Raw genomic sequence first — 19,627 nt, forward strand, 5'->3', positions numbered from 1 at the left:
TCCCGCAGGCTTTCCATCTCATGAACAGTTAAATTGCCCCATTGAGCAATAACTATGTGCAATACACAGTTTAGTATTTTTTTATATTTATCCAACACATCCAACGTCTTCTGCCATTTCATTCCTCTGAAAAAATAAATAAATAAACATTTGCAATGTACATAACAGATTTGTATTTGCACTGTACATAACAGATAACAGATAACAGATTTGTATTAGATCATATATAAAAATTCCCAGTGGGAAAATGCATTAGTCCAATTCCATTGTGGTACAGAGTTTCCATATAGCAACACAGCAATCTTTTCCATCGTGGTACAGTATTGCCATATGGCAGCATTCATATTTTCTAGATTTTCTGTAAAACTACATAAGATAAAGTTGATCAGTTAACAACAACATCTAATTAACTTATCAAAGATGCAGAAAGAAAAAAACTTATCATGATGTAGAAGAAACACAGAATCGGTTTAATAGAGCAATTTGTGGAACACTTCAGCAGGCGTCTTCCTTCTAAGGGTCTTTGAGACTAAATCAAATGTCATGTGGCTAAAAATAGCATATTACTGGTTACTTTGAAGACTGCCCTTTTATTTCCAATAATGCATTATGTTTTAGCTTTTTCTGATACATAAATAAATTACATTTCTGATATTTAAACTGTCACTCTAATGTCATCTTTCCATCATAAACAAATATTAGTGATTTCTGGTTCGTGAATGAATTGTGTAATGTATACCAGAATGCTAGGATTAAATTTTGTAATGATGTCATTACTTGATGATGCAAAAAGAACTGCTGAATCACTTTCTTTGAACCCATTCATTCATAATTCGAAGGAACTCATTTGCATTTCTAAAATGCTTGTGTTGATCGCATTAGCTAGTGGTCAGTTAAACTAGCTATTAGCTAAATTAATTAGCCAAAAGAGAAAATCTATTGGCTGATATTTGGTATATTTCGGCATTGGTCGATAAATTTTCCCCTTTGGCCACAACGTTGCTGAGAATCACCCGTTTACATGTGATGGAGCCATCTGAGGCACTTAAACCCCCAATCACAGTTTGTTTTGTTGTTACGTGCCCTCGTGTTACTACAATAATAGACTGCCGTGCAACACAGTCTCATTTAAACAGTACTGCCGGCTCAGGAGATGCATACAAGCTTGTGATGTTTCAAGTGCTCACGCTTTCATTCTCCCTCTGTCTCCTCAACAGTTCACTATAATTTTAAACTTGTCCTGTCTAATGACAAAAAGGCAAATAGTACTAAAGTTTATATCATATACCATAGCACAGGGCTCTTCAACTACTTTCTTGCGGGAGCCAGATTATTCAGATGAACACTTGGCGGGGGCCAATTTTTTTTTAGTATTCATCTTAGCTAGCACTTTCATTGCTATTAAAATGTTACTTTAAAAAACACCTTTAATACTGTGCATTTATTCATATTAAAATAGTCACAGGATATACTGTATATTGAATTATAATTTTTTTACTTCATAAAATCTGACTGAAAAACAAACATGACTTATACTCTTAACTAACAAATAATTTTGTATCAACTTTACTTTGAAACAAACAAACAAGCCAAAAAAACAAAACAAAACAAAAAACTTAATAATCATTTTTAAATTTTAGGGCTATTGTTTACAAATTATGAAAACTGAGAAGAAACATTTAGATCTTCTAAAGCCCTCTCAGAATATCAACCCACATATGAAAACAATGGTCATATAGAAATGTCATGCTTACTTAAATATGCATTTAAATTCAATTTTCTTTTTGAAAAAAAGAAAGAGAGAGAGAGAGAGAGAGAGAGAGAGAGAGAGAGAGAGATAACATTTATATTCTTCCATTTTTTTCTGTAAAGTATCATCCTATTCATTGAGGGAATAAAAATTGTTTTGCAAATATTGTCCATTTGCACACAATAGTCAGTGCAGGAGCCAGATTTTTGTGCAGATAATCATGGGCTAAAGAAGAACAAACTGAGTCAATGCTGTTTGTTATTGAGAGGGCTGACTCACAGCTGTAGAGAACCAAACATAATCAGGATATTTGCAGGTTCAGTTTCACTGAACTTTTTTATGAGCCCTACAGACCCTGAACAGATGAGAATCGTGAATAAAGCAAACTTTTCAGCACATTTTCTTTGAGCGTTCGGTTTTCATAATCTATTTCTCTTTTGTTGCCTAAGATGTGCATACCTGTATGTGCCGACAACATTCTGTAACAACTGCTGTGATAATTTTTTACATCTGTAGATTTGACCACACTCCACACAACTAAGCAATTTCTATAAATACATTTGATTACATTTGAAAGACATGATCAAATGCTCACCTAAACGGTGTGATCGTCATGGTTACTGGTGTAACCTCCGTTCCCTGATGGAGGGAATGAGACATTGGTGTCGATGTAGTGACACTAGGGGTCACTCTTGGGAGCCCGAGACACCACTGGTCTTTGATAAAAGGCCAATGAAACTTGGCGAGTGGTATTTGCATGCCACTCCCCCGAACATACGGGTATAAAAGGAGCTGGTACGCAACCACTCATTCAGGTTTTACGCTGAGGAGCCGATATAAGGTCCGGCCATTTCAGCGGGTAGTTCAGCGTTGTGGCAGGAGGGAACAACGTCTCATTCCCTCCATCAGGGAACGGAGGTTACACCAGTAACTATGACGTTCCCTATCTGTCACTCACTCGACGTTGGTGTCGATGTAGTGACACTAGGGGTCCCTATACAAAATGCCACAAGGCTGAACTGTGTTACGTGAACTGGCGGTGTGTGGTGGGCAGACTTGCTGTGTGCCTCATAGCCAGCACACCAGGTCAACACGTAACCTACCCCAACACAGTTATGAGTGTCGAACGGCCCTTTTTGGGGACAAGTCGACTACCCAAAGATAGAGACAGGCTTAACCCAAAAGAAGGGGGATTATCCGACTGGGCCGCCAGGTCTAGTCGGGGGGTGTCCCTCCCAAGGGGAGGACACCGCGGAGACCACACCTCGCCCCAAGTGAGGGGGGGATATTTAAGTGGAAGAATACATCACATGGTCTTTCCAACCATGTGGAGAGCCTTCAAGGTAGATCCTGCCCAATGGGGGAGGAGTTACTACAACATGGAGACTGGGGCAGAGGGGCTCTGCCCAAGGAAGACACAGTTTGCCAGCAGGGAAACAAATTAGTGGAAGATATAGATCGCATGGGGTTAGCCTTACAGGGAACCGCCACATGCGGAGCACCTACCCCAGAACCGGGCTATTAGTTAGCGCGTGTACTGGGCCGGCAGCGAGTCTCTCCGAACACTCGACTGCCACAGGGCTCGGAGGAAGTCAACCAGGGAACAATTTTGTGAACACTACTGGGAATTAACAGCGCACGTCTTCAGCTCAAAAGGAGGTGGAAGGCGCTATGTGCAAGCGATACACCCGGCCGGCTATCCCGGGCTTATCCGCTTGTTGCGTGCCACTACCTGGGATGAAACCGGTTCCACCTAGAGGTTGTAGAACCTTGCAGAGGTGTTGGGTGTTGCCCAGCCCGCTACTCTGCAAATGTCTGTTAGAGAGGCACCCCTGGCCAAGGCCCAAGAAGCGCTACACCACGGGTAGAATGGGCTCGTAGCCCTACCGGTGGCGGCATGTTTTGGGCGAGATATGCCATAGTTATGACGTCAACGAGCCAGTGGGCGATCCTCTGCTTGGAGACAGCGCTTCCTTTCCGCTGTGCACCAAAAGCAGACAAAGAGCTGCTCAGATATTCTAAAGCTCTGCGTGCGATCCAAATAGATGCGTAAAGCACACACCGGACACAGCGACGACAGGGCTGGGTCTGCCTCCTCCTGGGGCAGCACTTGCAGGTTCACCACCTAGTCCCTAAAGGAGTGGTGGGAACCTTGGGCACATAGCCCGGTCAGGGTCTCAGGATCACGTGAGAGTAACCTGGACCGAACTCCAGGCACGTTTCGCTGACAGAGAATGCTTGCAGGTCACCTACCCTCTTGATGGAAGTGAGTGGAGTCAGGAGGGCAGTCTTCAAGGAGAGTGCCTTAAGCTCGGCTGACTGCAAAGCTCAAAGGGGGCTCTCTGTAGACCCTGAAGAACTACAGAGGTCCGATGAGGGAACGAGGCACGGCCTGGAGGGATTCAGCCTCCTGGCGCCTCTTAGGAACCTGATGATCAGATCATGCTTCCCTAAGGACTTACCGTCGACTGTGTCATGGTGTGCTGCTATGGCAGAAATTTACACCTTCAAGGTGGAAGGGGACAGCTTCCCTTCCAACCTCTCTTGCAGGAAGGAAAGCACTGATCTGACTGTGCATCTCTGGGGGTCTTCCCGACGGGAAGAACACCACTTAGCGAACAGACGCCACTTAAAGGCATACAGGTGCCTCGTAGAGAGAGCCCTAGCCTGAGTGAACGTGTCTACCATCGCAAGTGGGAGAGAGCTTAGGTCTTCCACGTCCCGTCCGGGGGCCAGACATGGAGATTACAGAGGTCTGGGCACGGGTGCCAGATGGTGCCCCTTCCCTGAGAAAGAAGGTCCTTCCTCAGGGGAATTTGCCTGGGGGGAGCTGTTGCGAGGGAGCGTGAGGTCCGAGCACCATGTCTGGGCGGGCCAGTAGGGTGCTTACCAGGACGGCCTTCTCCTCATCCTCCCTGACCTTGCACAGAGTCTGTGTAAGCAGGCTCACTGGGGGAAAACACATATTTGCGAATGCCAGGGGACCAGCTGTGTGCCAGCGCATCTATGCCGAGGAAGGCCTCGGTCAGGGCGTACCAGAGCGGGCAGTGGGGAGGATTCTTGGGAGGTGAACAGGTGCACCTGTGCCTGTCGAATCGACTCCAAATCAGCTGGACCACCTGAAGGTGGAGTCTCCACTCTCCCTTGAGGGTAACCTGTTGTGACGGTGTGTCCGCTGCAGTGTTGAGGTCGCCCGGGATGTGAGTGGCTCGCAGCGACTTGAAGTGCTGCTGACTCCAGAGGAGGAGACGGCGGGTGATTTGTGACATACAATGAGAGCGCAACCCACCTTGGCGGTTGACATATGCTACCATTGTCGTGTTGTCTGTCTGAAATAACACGTGCTTGCCCTGGATCAACGGCCGAAACCTCCGCAGGGTGAGCAGAATTGCCAGTAACTCGAGGCAGTTGATGTGACAATGCAGTCGCGGACCCATCCAGAGGCCGGCGGCTGCGTGCCCATTGCAAACAGCGCCCCAGCCCGTTTGAGGCATCTGTCGTGACCACTACACGCCTGGGGACCAGTTCTAGGGGAACACCTGCTCATAGAAATGAGAGGTCGGTCCAAGGGCTGAAAAGACGGTGACAGACCAATGTAATGGCCACGTGGTGTGTCCCGTGGCGTCTTGCCCATCTCGGGACTCGAGTCTGGAGCCAGTGCTAAAGCGGCCTCATATGCATCAACCCGAGCGGGGTGGCCACCGCCGAGGATGCCGTATGCCCCAGGAGCCTCTGAAAAAGTTTCAGTGGAACCGCTGTTTTCTGTTTGAAAGCCTTCAAACAGGCCAGCACCGACTGGGCGCGCTCGTTTGTAAGGCGCGCCGTCAAGGAGACTGAGTCCAACTCCAAACCGAGAAAAGAGATGCTCTGAACCGGGAGGAGCTTGCACTTTTCCCAGTTGACCCGAAGCCCTAGTCGGCTGAGGTGTGAGAGCACTAGGTCCCTGTGTGCGCATAACACGTCTCGAGAGTGAGCTAGGATTAGCCAGTCGTCAAGATAGTTGAGAATGCGAATGCCCACCTACCTTAACGGGGCAAGGGCAGCCTCTGCGATCTTCCTAAAGATGCGAGGAGACAGGGACAGGCCGAAAGGGAGGACTTTGTACTGATACGCCTGACCCTCGAACGCGAACCGCAGGAAGGGTCTGTGTCGAAAAGGATCGAGACGTGAAAAGTACGCATCCTTCAGGTCTACCGCCGTGAACCAATCTTGATGCTGGATGCTTGCTAGAATGCGTCTTTGCGTCAGCATCTTGAACGGGAGTCTGTGTAAAGCCCGGTTCAGTACTCGCAGGTCCAGATTGGCCACAACCCACCGCCATTTTTTCGGTACGATGAAGTAGGGGCTGTAAAACCCTTTCTTCATCTCGGCTGGAGGGACAGGTTCTATCGCGTCCTTCCTTAGGAGGGTAGCGATCTCCACACAAGGTAGCAGCGTTTTCGTCTTTCACCAAGGTGAAGTGGACACCGCTGAACCTGGGCGGATGCCCGGCAAAGTGAATCGCACAACCGAGTCGGACGGTCCGGACCAGCCCTCGTGACGGATTGGAAGGCGCAAGCCATGCGTCCAAGTTCCGCGCAAGGGGGACCAAAGGGACAACGTCATCGGATGTACCGGCAGGTGGGGCCTCACGGCGGGGCGGAGCTCGAGGTGCCACACCACGTCGTGGCCGTGCTGAGTCTAAGGACATCGAAGCATTTACCTGGCTCCTTGTGACCACCCCCGGAACAGCCTGGGACGGGGGAAGAAGAAGCCTGTCCTCGTGACCCATGGAGACTGTCACATCGGGGGCAGATTTGTGCCACAGCTGGGCGCTCAGAGGCGGGAGACCACCACTGGAACGCCAACCTGCCAAGTGGAGTGGTGGACGGTGGTCGTAATGCCAGCCGTACACACCGGATACGTGACCCAGGGAACAAGGAAATCACTCTTGCTGAGCTCTTGAGTACTGCATCCACTTGGGCATGCAGCGCAATTAAATGCAAAAGGTAACAAAAAGATGAAGATCTGCTTACCAGCTCCAGAGCAGCGGGTTTCGTTGTCCCTGGGTTGCCCGTCTCAAGGGTGCTTTGAAGCCTTTCGTGGGTTCTGGGCGGCCGTGAGACGGGTGGCGTCTGCTTCCTGCGGTGGGCTCCACGCCGGGGCCGGGCCGAAGGGGCGGGCTGCGGCGGAGCCGGTGCAGTCACTGCAGGGGGACGCCCTTGACGATGAGTAGATGGGGTGCGGGATCTTGAGCCGCGCCGGGGCAGGATATGCCGGCTAGCATCCATCTACTGCTCTACCATTGAGAACTGCTGGGCAAAGTCCTCGACAGTGTCGCCGAATAGGCCTGCCTGGGAAATGGGGGCAGCAAGGAATCGTGTCTTGTCGGCCTCACCCATCTCGACCAGGTTGAGCCAAAGGTGGCGCTCCTGGACCACTAGTGTGGCCATCGTCTGCCCGAGAGACCGCGCCGTGACCTCCGTCGCTCAGAGAGCAAGGTCGGTTGCCGAGCACAGTCCCTGCATCAATCCCGGGGCGGAACTACCCTCGTGCAGTTCCTTTAGCACCTTGGCAGACTTGCAGGAGAGCCATGGCATGCAGGGCGGAGGCGGCTTGTCCAGCGGCACCATAGGCCTTGGCCGTCAGAGACAACGTAAACCTACAGGCATTGGACGGGGGCTTTGGGCACCCACGCCAGGTGGTGGCGCTCTGCGGGCATAGGTGCACCGCGAGCGCCTTTATCCACCGGGGGATTGCCGAATAACCCTTGGCCGCCCCACCATCGAGGGTAGTGAGGGCGTGGAAGCTGAAAAGATCGGGACCGGGCAGTAAAAAGTGCCTCCCGCGACCTTGTCAGCTCTTCATGCACTTCCGGGAAGAAACGAACGGGGGCGGGGCATGGCTTTGAGCAGCGCCGCGAGCCCAGGAACCAATCACCGAGCCGCGAGGGTTCAGGGAAGAGCGGTGAATCCACTCTAACCGACGCTCGCAGCTGCCCGGGAAAGCATGTCATCATCTCCGTGTCAGCCTGTGACTGGGCGATTGACCCCGAAGGGAGGAGCCCAGCTGAGGCTTCTGACTGGACGAGCCCGCTCTCCGATGCTGCGCTCGAGAGCTCATCACTTTCGCAGGCTCCGAATAAGAGGTCGAACTCGCCGTGAGACGAGCCGGCGGACTCACCCGGAAGCCCGATCGGGGCAGACGAGCGTGCTGGGGAATAGGAGGTCCGCGGGGGATACCCGGCGGAGGCGGTCCCATTGTGGTCCCCAAATCGCCCCCAGTGCTAGCCGCGCTGGCCTCAAACCCGTGGGTTAAAGGACTGAGGCGGGAGCCTCTGGGGTGGCTCGCTTTCTTACGAAGGCGAGCCGCGACCGCAACGTTGCCATGGACATATTCTCGCAATGAGAACATGACCATCCACGAACGCTGTCTCTGCGTGAGCAGTGCCCAGACACGAAAGACAGTGATCGTGACGGTTAGAAGGCGAGAGATAACGAGCACAACCAGGAATAACACACAATCGGAAAAGCATCTTTAAAAAGACGTTCCGTGTGTGCGCTCTTTTAGAAAAATATATACTCTTTTAGAGGGAAAAAATGCTCTTTCACAAAATATACTCTCTAATTTTTCTGCCGAAGCGCCCAGGGGCGTTCTCTGCAGTGCACCAGTGCAGAGGAGGGAGAAGCCGCTGAAATGCGCCGTCAGATCCAGCAGAGGTGAATGAACAGTAGTATTCAGCTCAATGAGCATGACCGTTCGGCTCCGAAGAGAAAATCTGAATGAGTGGTTGCATACCAGCTCCTTTTATACCCGTATGTTCGGGGGAGTGGCAGGCAAATATCACTCGCCAATTTTCATTGGCCTTTTATCAAAGACCAGAGGTGTCTCTGGCTCCCAAGAGTGACCCCTAGTGTCACTACATCAATACCAACGTCGAGTGAGTGACAGATAGGGAACCATGTTTAGCAAAGCATTGTACTGTAACTAAACTATCGCCAGAAAAGTTTTAACACGCGCTCCGGTCTGGACAACTGGGGCCGGTTGCACCAGCTATACGTAAGTTACAACTTAGCCTAGTTGTGGCATAAATGGGCACTAAGTCACAATTTACGCACTACTAAATATATCAGCGTTGCACCATTAAACTACGTAGAATGTAACCCTACGTATAAACTAAATATTTATGGAAGCCTCCGACCAGGAGTAACGGTTGGAATAAAAAAGCAGAATGATATTTAATGACATCAGTGAGCTCATGTTTTGCGTGACAGTCTTCAATCCTTTCGACATACATTTTGATGTTGACATTTACACTCATTTACATTTATGAGAGAGAAAATACAACTTACTTTTAAGCAGCTCTTCAGCATGAAACCGTTCTAACGGTGCAGTTTTCAGGGTGCGTCTCCTGGTGTCAAGTTTCAACACATTCAAAATATATATAGGATATTAAAATGAATAAATAACTCTTTTTTCAAGCCTGTTGTATTAGTATTTATCACCCTTTATTTATTTTAGATACAGTTCCTATATATTGTTATTTACACAGGGCAAATATACTATTTATCAAATCTACTTTTATTATGTATCGTATTTTAATGGGAATTTAATTTATTACAGCTGACAGTTACATGAGCAAACAAGGCTTGAACATCAACCATTACAAGATCAAATTGAAATTCACAGCTTTTTAACAATTCTGTGTACAAATTTGAAGGCTGTTTATTGGATCAATACGGGTAAATGTCATATTATGTGACTACGTATTACTTTACGGAGAGCTTACGACCTTACATTTATGCATTTGGTAGATGCTTTTATCCAAAGCAACTTACAGTGCACTTATTATATCCCCCTGGAGCAACCTGGAGTTAAGTGCCTTGCTCAAGGACACAATGGTGATGGCTGTGGGGATTGAACCAGCAACCTTCTGATTACCAGTTATGTGCTTTAGCCCACTATGCCACCACCACACTACGACCTACTAGTTAAGTCTTGCCTTAAGAACAGGTGGTGCAACCAAACTAAGCACTGACTTAGTTACAAACTAACTAGTAGTTACTAAGCCCTTAGTGTGAACTTCACGTCCCAAATTACTTGAGACCTTTCGCACAGCTGGTGCAACCCTACCCTGATGACAGCTGAATGCTGTTGCATGCGCCATTGAGCATTGTTAAACTCACCGCTGACTGCTGTGGCTTGCGCCTAGGAACACTGAGTTATGCACAGAGAGTGCTCTGGTATTTCAGATGGTGAGGCAATTTTATAAAAAAATTATAATAATTCAGAGGGCCAGGCAAAGATGATTGGTGGGTGGGAATTTGTCCACGGGCCATCAGTTGACTAGACCTGCCATAGAAAATATCAATCTTTAAAAATTTTCAAAGATTCAATTCATGAATGTTACAAAACATACGCAAATACAGCGATTTCTTACTGTGAAGTAATTCTTTTTGTGAAGTGCTTAAAGATCTTCCTCTGAAACTCATTATATCAGCCTGGATCAAAACTGTGTCACTCTGACTCACAAATTCTGTGTGTGTGTGTGTGTGTGTGTGTGTGTGTGTGTGTGTGTGTGTGTGTGTGTGTGTGTTCTTCAAATAAAAGTATCATGAGTAAAATTTCATGTATTTGTGTTTTGTGCTCTTAATGGACTCCAGGCTTTGGGAATATTTCACCTCACACAGAAGGAGGTCGGATCTTCTGTATCATCTATGCACTGTTGGGAATTCCTCTGTTTGGATTTTTGCTGGCAGGAGTGGGAGATCAGCTTGGAACAATCTTCGGAAAGGGAATCGCTAAAGTGGAGAAGATGATTCATGTGAGTTAAAGTATTGATATGATTTACATCTCTGATAAACTTAAATTAAATTAATATAAATAAATGGATATGAAATATTGATTGAATTGAGTTGAGATAGATTTAGTGATATTTATTAAATTAATTTATTATCTTACTGGTAAAAAAGTTTAAAGCTTCCAAGAAGAAAAGTAGTACATTACAATGTAGAAAACAATTGGCCTCACACTACAAAAATACTACAGTATAAATGTATAGATTATTGTTAATTTTTAATCTGCCAAAGGTTTTTCAATTGACTAGTTTGCTGACATACAATATGTAGCTACAATGTCACAAAACATGTCTTAGTTCTCTCATCAAGCTCTTTGTGTCTCTCATTGGTTCCTTGTTCTTTTGAGCAATGTTTTTGTTTTCTGGCTTTAACTGGAGACTCCTGAGCTTCCAGTCATCTATCAAAGGTTTCATGCTTACCATATACTGTATATTAAAAATAATACTGTCCTCCAAGGCAGTTTTTAGCTATTTTTACATGTGAGTGATAGGTAATGAAATTAGCACTAGTAGGTTGCAATGGACAATGGTGAAATATACAGTTTAACGGTCATTATTTCAGCGCTCAATGCCTCAACTGACCAATCACAATCAAATAATGCAGAGAGCTGTGCAATAAAATTAAGTATTTCCTCATGAAAGAGAGAGAAACATGCATAATACATCACTTTAACCTGTGAATTCATTTAATATTTTTTTCCTCCATTCCACATATCTCTTACTTTCTTTCCTCCATTCCAGTAGTATGAGCTTCATGAAGTGCATGAGCAGCTTTATGTCACTGTCACATCACATCCACTGCCAAACATCCCAATCTGTTTCCCACCCTTTATCCTCACCTAACAAAGCTCTACATCACAGCTACAAAGGCACAATGGCTTGGTATGGAATGGATCCATTAGTTTACTACTTACTCTGCAGTGTAATAATAATAATAATAAAGTTTTTAACACTGAGAAAGGCTGTGAGGCCAAAAGGTCTGTGTCCCCTGACTTGTGAGAAAAATGAAAAAAAAAAAAAAATGAAGTGATAAATAATTGAAACAAAGGAGTGCAGATAATGTTTTATCTTGAGATTAAGGCCTATGGATCTTTGCATGCTTGACTGGTAGAGCACAGTGATTCTATCTTTTTTACCTAAAAAAAAAGAAAAAAAGAAAGTGAAACAGTTGTTATTATTCCATGGCAAATATTTCAAACAGTAGCATGCTACATTACATGGATGTCACATGACCTCATCATTTTACTTGTAAGTGATGTCAGAGACAGTATAAGATAGAGGAGATGAGCCGCTGGTAGAAAAATGAATGGGAGAAATCGTAACACTCAATGTGATTGTAGCACTGCACCATTATGGGTGCATTTATAAATGTACACTCTAATTATTCATGATAAAATTACATTTGTTTTGTATTATATGTATATACTTGTCACTCTCTTCTTATTACTGTAAGCCCAATGATATTATTTTTTTATTTTTTTGGTGGACGTACTTTCCATTGAAGAATTATTCTTTTTAACCCTAGGACGCATTTGTAACTTCACCCCTAAAATGCGGGGCAATATTTTAAGAAAAATTATCCGTAGGGGTAATTTTATTAATAATTTACATTTTTAATTGTTGATTTACATAGGCACATAACTTCAGACCCTCCATGAGAACTATCTCTGTAATAGGTATAATGTTTTGCACTTTGGATAAAAGCATCAGATGACTGAAAACTTTTTATAAATGCATACTACACATAAATATGAACAAAATGTGATATTTAAAATATAGTTTAATTACACAACAGATTGAAATTGATAACAATCAATGGAATACAAGTGTGATACCAATGTAAAGTGCATTCAATACCATAGGAAACACATGGTTTATATACGACCCACAAATGCATAATAGGTAAGTGATGCAAACTCTCTTATAACTAAAAATAAAATATTTTAAACTAAATGTTAAAAAAGTAATTTTCTTATACAGTATTTGAGCTTCTTCAAATTAGCAATCCTTTGTTTAGATTACAGCTCTGCTCACTTTAGTCATTGTCTCAGGCAACTTCATGATGGGCATTCTCAGATGTTTTTTAAACAGTATTGAAGGCATTCCCATGTATGCTTGATGTTGTATTCTTTTAGTTTTTTTTAATCACAGTTGCAAAAATGTAAAAATGTATTATCAGGATCTGAAGACTCAAATGCTGATGTGATTAAATGTCAATGTCTTTATTGAAAGAATTTAAGCTAATTAAAAATTCAAACAGTCAAACTACTGTCTCTACTGTCTGGATTATTTTGCGCACTCTGTCTGCTCTCCCAGTTTTGGACTCTGGCCTGGTTTGGATCAACTACTCGACTTTGCCCCTCAGATTGATGAACATCCTACTGCTGATCCTCGTCCACATCCCCAGGATAGTGTTCTTCAATTTACTGCTCATTGCTCTGTTTGAATTCTTATAATAAAGACACTGACATCAACTCAACTCTGTCTACAGTCTTCAAAACTTGACAGCACAATCTGGCCAGAATGGAGTCAGCAGATGAATTCCCAGTGAGATCGGCTGTGGAGCTTCAAGGCGCTCTGCATGGACGCCATGAGGAGCAGCTTTCTTCAGCCAAATTAGCCGGTGACACCCTGGCCATGCAGGTAGCAGACCTCACTACCCAACTCCATCTTCTCCAGATCAATCAGGACACAGTTTCTTTATGCCGTTGCCACCACCCCAACCAACCAATGGCGAAATGCCACAACTGCTCCCCCCATGCCTGCTTTGGAACCCCAAGTTAACCCTTCACCCTGCTATGCTGGTGAGCCCATGACTTGTCATTCTTTCCTCACACAATGTTCTGTTGTGTTCTCCCTCCAGCCTGCCACGTTCGCTGTTGAAAACTCTACTGCCCTATGTTATCACCCTACTTAATGGTCGTGCTCATGAATGGGCCACGACAGTCTTGGAGGCAAAAGTACCATTCTGCGCTACTTTTACAGACATTCCAGAGATGATAAAGGTCTTAAATTGCACAGTGTATGGAAATGAGTCTGCATGTCAACTGGCAGCATTATGCCAAAAGGAGAGGGGTCCGTTGCTTAGTATTATTTATATCAAGATGGCGCTGCGGATGGCCACCTCGGTGTGTAGCTCTTCAGTTCTTTTGTTGTTTTTGTTTGTTTGTCCTGTGTTTAGTAATATTTTTCCAGTCAGTTTTACCAGGGGTGAACTGCTGAACATTCGGCAGCATATACTAGACAACATTTTCCCAGTTTTTGAGTATTGACGTTTTGCCGGACATTTTAGTCGGAGGCGCAGCTGTGTTGTTTAAACGCGCTATGAGGTGCAGGCGAGGGAGACGTGCAGGCGCACTGGTCAGGCTCCGTCAGTGCAGATTTCGAACAGCGCTGCCGAGCATTCATCTAGTGAATCTCCGCTCTCTTCCTAAAAAAACGGACGAACTACATCTCCTTACCCATACAAACAAGGACTTTTCAAACTTTGCTGCCTTTGTGCTTCACAGAAACCTAGCTGAGTGAAGCCATTCCGGACAGCGCTGCCGGGCTTTCAGCTGTTCAGAGCAGATCGCATCGTGGAGTTAACAGGGAAAATGAGAGGTGATGGAACATGCTTTTACATCAATGAAAGTTGGTGTACAGATGTAACAACATTAAAGAGGATGTACTGTCCTAATTTGGAAGCGCTCTTTATTAACAATAAGCCGTTCTACTCGCCGCGGGAGTTTTCCTCGTTTATTCTGGTGAGTGTGTATATCGCGCCAAACGCGTATGTGAACACAGCGCTGCAACAGCTGACTGATCAAATCACAGACACAGAACAACAATACCCGGACTCAGTTATTATTATTCTTGGGGATTTTATCAAAGCAAATCTCACATGTGAACTGCCCAAATACATACAGCACATTACATGCCCCACCAGAGACAGGAACATACTGGATCATTGTTACACAACAATAAAGGATACATTTCGCTCTGTCCCTAAAGCAGCTTTGGGACTCTCTGATCACTGTCTGATTCATCTTCTTCCAACCTACAGGCAGAAATTAAAATCAACCAAGCCAGTAATAAGGACTGTAAAGAATGGACCAATGAAGCAGAGCGGGAACTACAAGCCTGCTTCGATTGCATGGATTGGAGTGTTTTTGAGGCTGCAGCCACAGACCTGGATGAGCTCATAGATACTGTTACATCATATATCAGTTTCTGTGAGGATATGTGCATTCCTACTAGGACTTATTTAAAATTCAACAATGACAAACCGTGGTTTACAGCAGAGCTCAGGCAGCTTCGTCAGGCCAAAGATGATGCTTACAGGGGTGGGGATAAAGTCTTGTACAATCAGGCCAGGAACACACTGAACAAGAAAATCGGAGTGGCTTAATGAAGATACTCTGATAAGCTGAAAAACATGTTTTCAACTAACAACCCTGCATCAGTGTGGAGTGGTATGAAACAACTTATGAATTACAGGACTCCTACCCCCAACTCTGTGGTGGACCAATAACTGGCTGACGACCTGAATGTGTTCTACTGTAGATTTGAAAGGCCCAATCTCACACCCCACACCCACTCTGACCTTCATTTCACACAAACACCAACACCTCCTGCAACCCCCCTCCTCCCCCCTCCTGCTACTCAACCTGCACTGAAGATCTGTGAAGATGATGTGAGCCGGGCTTTTGGAAACAAAAGACGAGGAAAGCTTCAGGCCCAGATGGCGTCTCATCAGCGTGTCTTCAATCCTGTGCTAACCAGCTGGCCCTTCAATTTGCTTATCGAGCAAACAGGTCTGTGGATGATGCAGTCAACATGGGATTGCATCATATCCTGTAGCATCTGGACAGACCAGGGACATATGCAAGGATCCTTTTTGTGGACTTCAGTTCGGTTTTCAACACCATCATCCCAGCTATACTCCAGAATAAATTACACCAACTCTCTGTTCCCATGTCTATCTGTCAGTGGATTACCAGCTTTCTGACAGACAGGCAGCAGCTTGTGAGACAGGGGAAACTCACTTCCAGCACCTGTACAATCAGCACTGGTGCCCCCCAGGGATGTGTGCTCTCCCCACTACTCTTCTCCCTCTACACCAATGACTGCTTCGCCAAGGACCCCTCTGTCAAGCTCCTGAAGTTTGCAGATGACACCACTGTCATCGGCCTCATCCGAGATGACGATGAGTCTGCATACAGAAGGGAGGTTGAACAGCTGGCTGTCTGGTGCAGTCAAAACAACCTTGAGCTGAATATGCTCAAAATGGTGGAGATCATTGTGGACTTTAGGAGGAACACCCCAACACTGACCCCCCTCACCATTCTAAACAGCACTGTGGCAGCAGTGGAGTCATTCAGGTTCCTGGGCACTACCATCTCACAGGACCTGAAGTGGGAGACACACACTGATTCCATTGTGAAAAAGGCCCAGCAGAGGTTGTACTTCCTTTGCCAGCTGAGGAAGTTCAACCTACCACAGGCGCTGCTGATACAGTTCTACTCAGTGGTCATTGAGTCTGTCCTCTGCACTTCAATAACTGTCTGGTTTGGTTCAGCTACGAAATCAGACATCAGAAGGCTACAATGGACAATTTGGACTGCTGAGAGGATTATTGGTTGCCCCCTGCACCCCCTTCAAGAACTGTACACTTCCAGAGTGAGGAAAAAGGCTGGAAAAATCACTCTGGACCCCACTCACCCTGCCCATTACCTTTTTGAACTGTTGCCTTCTGGCCGATGCTTCAGAGCTCTGAGCACCAGAACCATCAGGCTATCCATCTCATGAACAGTTAAATTGCCCCACTGAGAAATAACTATGTGCAATACACAGTTTAGTATTTTTTTATATTTATCCAACACATCCAATCTCTTCCGCCATTTCATTCCTCTATAAAATAAAATAAATTAAAAAAAACATTTGCACTGTACATAACAGGTTTGTATTTTGCACTGTACATAACAGATAACAGATTTGTATTAGGTTTGCACTACGTATGTGTATGTATGTATGTATGTGTGTGTCTGGGTGTGTATGTACGTATGTGTATAATTATTCTTTTTTATTATTATTATCTATGTCTTGCTGTTGTTTTTGTATTGTTTTTGTATTGTTGTACACTGGAAGCTCCTGTCACCAAGACAAATTCCTTGTATGTGTAAGCATACTTGGCAATAAAGCTGATTCTTATTCTGATTCTGATTCCATCTAATTTCGCACTCTGGCAGTGTCCAGTAACTAGAATGCGGCAGTGCAGGTGGATATGTTTTGCATGAGCGTGCTGAGGATATCAGTGACGAGAAGCATGCTCATGACCTAACTTCTTGGTTCAATGACTTCATGGCATTCGCCATTCGAGTGGAAAATCGACTGACACTCCTTCGTCTGAACTGCTCTATCCCCCCTGCATCTTTATCGATTCCTAATCTCCAGCCTGAGCCTGAGCTCTAGCAGGTGGGAAGAACCCACCTTACCGCGGAGGTGTGACAGTGTGCATCATCAAGGGCCTCTGCTTGTACTGCGGGAAGTCAGAAACACTTTTCCAGTGTGTGTCCTTTAAAAGCCAATGCTCCTCAGTACAGAGGGGGTTACTGGTGAGAACAACAACTCTCAGACTCCCCCGGTGCTTGTATTCTTCTCCCTGCCATCCTGTGATGGGGAACTATATCCCACCAGTGTTATGTCCTGGTCGACTCCGGAGCTGTGGGTAACTTTATCTATCTGGCAGTCAGATTGGACATCCTTTCGAGGTGACCAACAACCCGGCTCTCTTCCAGGCACTGGTCAATGACGTGTTGAGGATATGCTCAATCAGTTTGTTTTTGTGTACCTGGATGACATTCTTATTTTCTCTCATTCTCTCCAGGTACACATTGTGTCCAACAAATGTTGCAAAGGCTGCTGGAGAATCAGCTGTTCATCAAAGTAGAGATGTGCACCTTCCACATCCAGGCAGCTCTGTTCCTGGGGTACTTACATTTTTTTCAGAAGATTAATAAAATAATTACATACGGTAGCTGCACCACTGACTGTGCTCACCTCAAAAAAACAAAAAATAAAAAACACGCTTTCTTTGGTCCTCTGTGGCCCAATCCACATCCAATACACTAAGGAATCATTTTACATACCCTCCCATTCTGGTGAGGCTGGACTCTGAAAAGCAGTTTATTATGGAGGTGGATGTGTCAGATATTGGTGTTAGGAGCGTTCCTCTCCCAGTGGTCCCCTGTTGTTGAAAAATTGCATCCTTGTGCTTTCTTTTCTCACTGTCTGTCCCCAGCAGAGCGGAACTATGATATTAGGAACAGGAAGCTGTTGGCAGTTAAGTTGGGCTGGAAGAGTGGCGACACCTGCTGGAGGGGGCAGCTGTTCCATTCTTGGTCTGAACCGATCACAGGAACTTCAGCCAAGAGGCTCAACTCCCGGCAGGCTCAAAGAGCATTAGTTTTAGAACAGTTAGTCTTTACCCCCTCTTATAATCCGGGCTCTAAAAATCTGTATCTGAACAGCCTTTTGCATCAGTTCGTTGCAGGGAGTGACTGTTCTCCTCATGACACCATCTTGTTTTCAGGTCGTGTGGTGAGGCTTGTCATCTGGGATATCAAGCAGCGCATAAGGGAGGTTCTTGCCATGGTCGAGGCACCTGGAGGATGCCTGGAGGGTCTGTTGTTCGATCCTGAGTCAGTTCGGGCCACCTTCTTCCAGAAAGGTCACTCATCCAAGTTGATATGCAATCCAGTAATCAGGAGGATGATGGCTGCCATCTACCTGTGTTTTTTGTGGCAAGCCATGGTGGAGGAGGTTCACCAGTTCATGGGGGCTTGTAATAAGTCCAGCAACAAGCAACACTTTGGTCTCCTCAGACCTCTTCCCATTATCTCCTGCACTTTGTCCCATATTGCCCTGCATTTCCTCACGTGTTTACCCCATTCAGTGGCAATATGGTCATTCTCACTACTGGGTCTAAAGCAGTTCAATTCATTCCCCTCTCCAAATTGCTCTCTGCTAAGGAGATGGCCTGGTGGTGATAGACCACATCTTCTGGCTCCATGGTTTGTAATTTGATGTGGTCTCTGACAGGGCACCCAGTTTGTCTCCAACACTTGAAGGGAGCTCTCCAGTCTCCGCCTGCTTGTTTCCCTCAACCACACCTCCTCATCTAGTCCGTGTTAGGTTCTCATTGTTTTAATTGGTTTCACCTGTTCCTCATGTGTTATCCTCTCTTAATATTGTACCTTCTACCATCATGTCTTTGCCAGATTGTTTTGTATGGTCAGTTCACTCAGTCTTGCCTTCGGTCAGCCTTGTGTTTGTTCCTGTTTGTAACTTTGTTTTAAGATTTTGTTCCTGTTTATTTTATTATAATATAAACCCTTGTAAAAAAAAATTTGAAAAAAATTAAAACCCCAAAAAATAAAGATAGCAACGTATTCAAAAAGAAGTTACAAGACTACATAATTATAGCTCACTAAAAACCTTTTAAATTCTCTTCCTGAATTTGGGTCCTACTTCCAGTATTGTGACACCCAGGCACTAAAGGGATTCCAACTTTTTGCACTGATGTATCTATATAGGAGTTCTTCAGAAGGACTTTCACATTGGTTAAATGTGAAGAAAGTGAGTGTTGTTATTATTATTGTTTGTTAATATTATTATTTTTATTTGTGAATGGAGATTGGACAATTAATTAATGGTTGCATTAAAATTATAACTCATGAATTTAACATTGGCATAGCGTAATTGGAAAAAATACTAGAATATTGGCCTTTTTCAATAAATAGAAACCGTTTCTTTATAGTCATTGTACCACTTTCCTGAAAATCAAAATGAAAAGACATTGTGAATGACAGTGATAGTGTGGCTCAACTGAAACCCCACTCATGAGTTCTATAAAATGCAAATGTATTTAATTTGTAGATACTGTGTGTGACATATTGTGTGCTCAGTGTTTCATGGCTCAGTCCTTTGCCTGATGTTGAAGTAAAAGGTTTTTAGTGAGCTATAGTTATGTAGTCTTGTAACTTCTTTTTGAATACCTT

General features: G+C 45.1%; 1 protein-coding gene across 1 annotated transcript in view; it reads left to right on the top strand.

Annotated features, from left to right (window-relative positions):
* Nucleotides 1-19,627, top strand: part of kcnk2b (potassium channel, subfamily K, member 2b) — a 95,003-nt gene that overhangs the window by 63,267 nt on the left and 12,109 nt on the right. The window contains exon 4 of the mRNA XM_051654836.1: nt 10,393-10,553. Within this exon, the coding sequence (XP_051510796.1) occupies nt 10,393-10,553 (161 nt within the window). The remainder of the gene's footprint in view (nt 1-10,392; nt 10,554-19,627) is intronic.

Source organism: Myxocyprinus asiaticus, chromosome 25 (assembly GCF_019703515.2).
Source record: "Myxocyprinus asiaticus isolate MX2 ecotype Aquarium Trade chromosome 25, UBuf_Myxa_2, whole genome shotgun sequence".
In the NCBI taxonomy this organism is placed as follows: Eukaryota; Metazoa; Chordata; class Actinopteri; order Cypriniformes; family Catostomidae; genus Myxocyprinus; species Myxocyprinus asiaticus.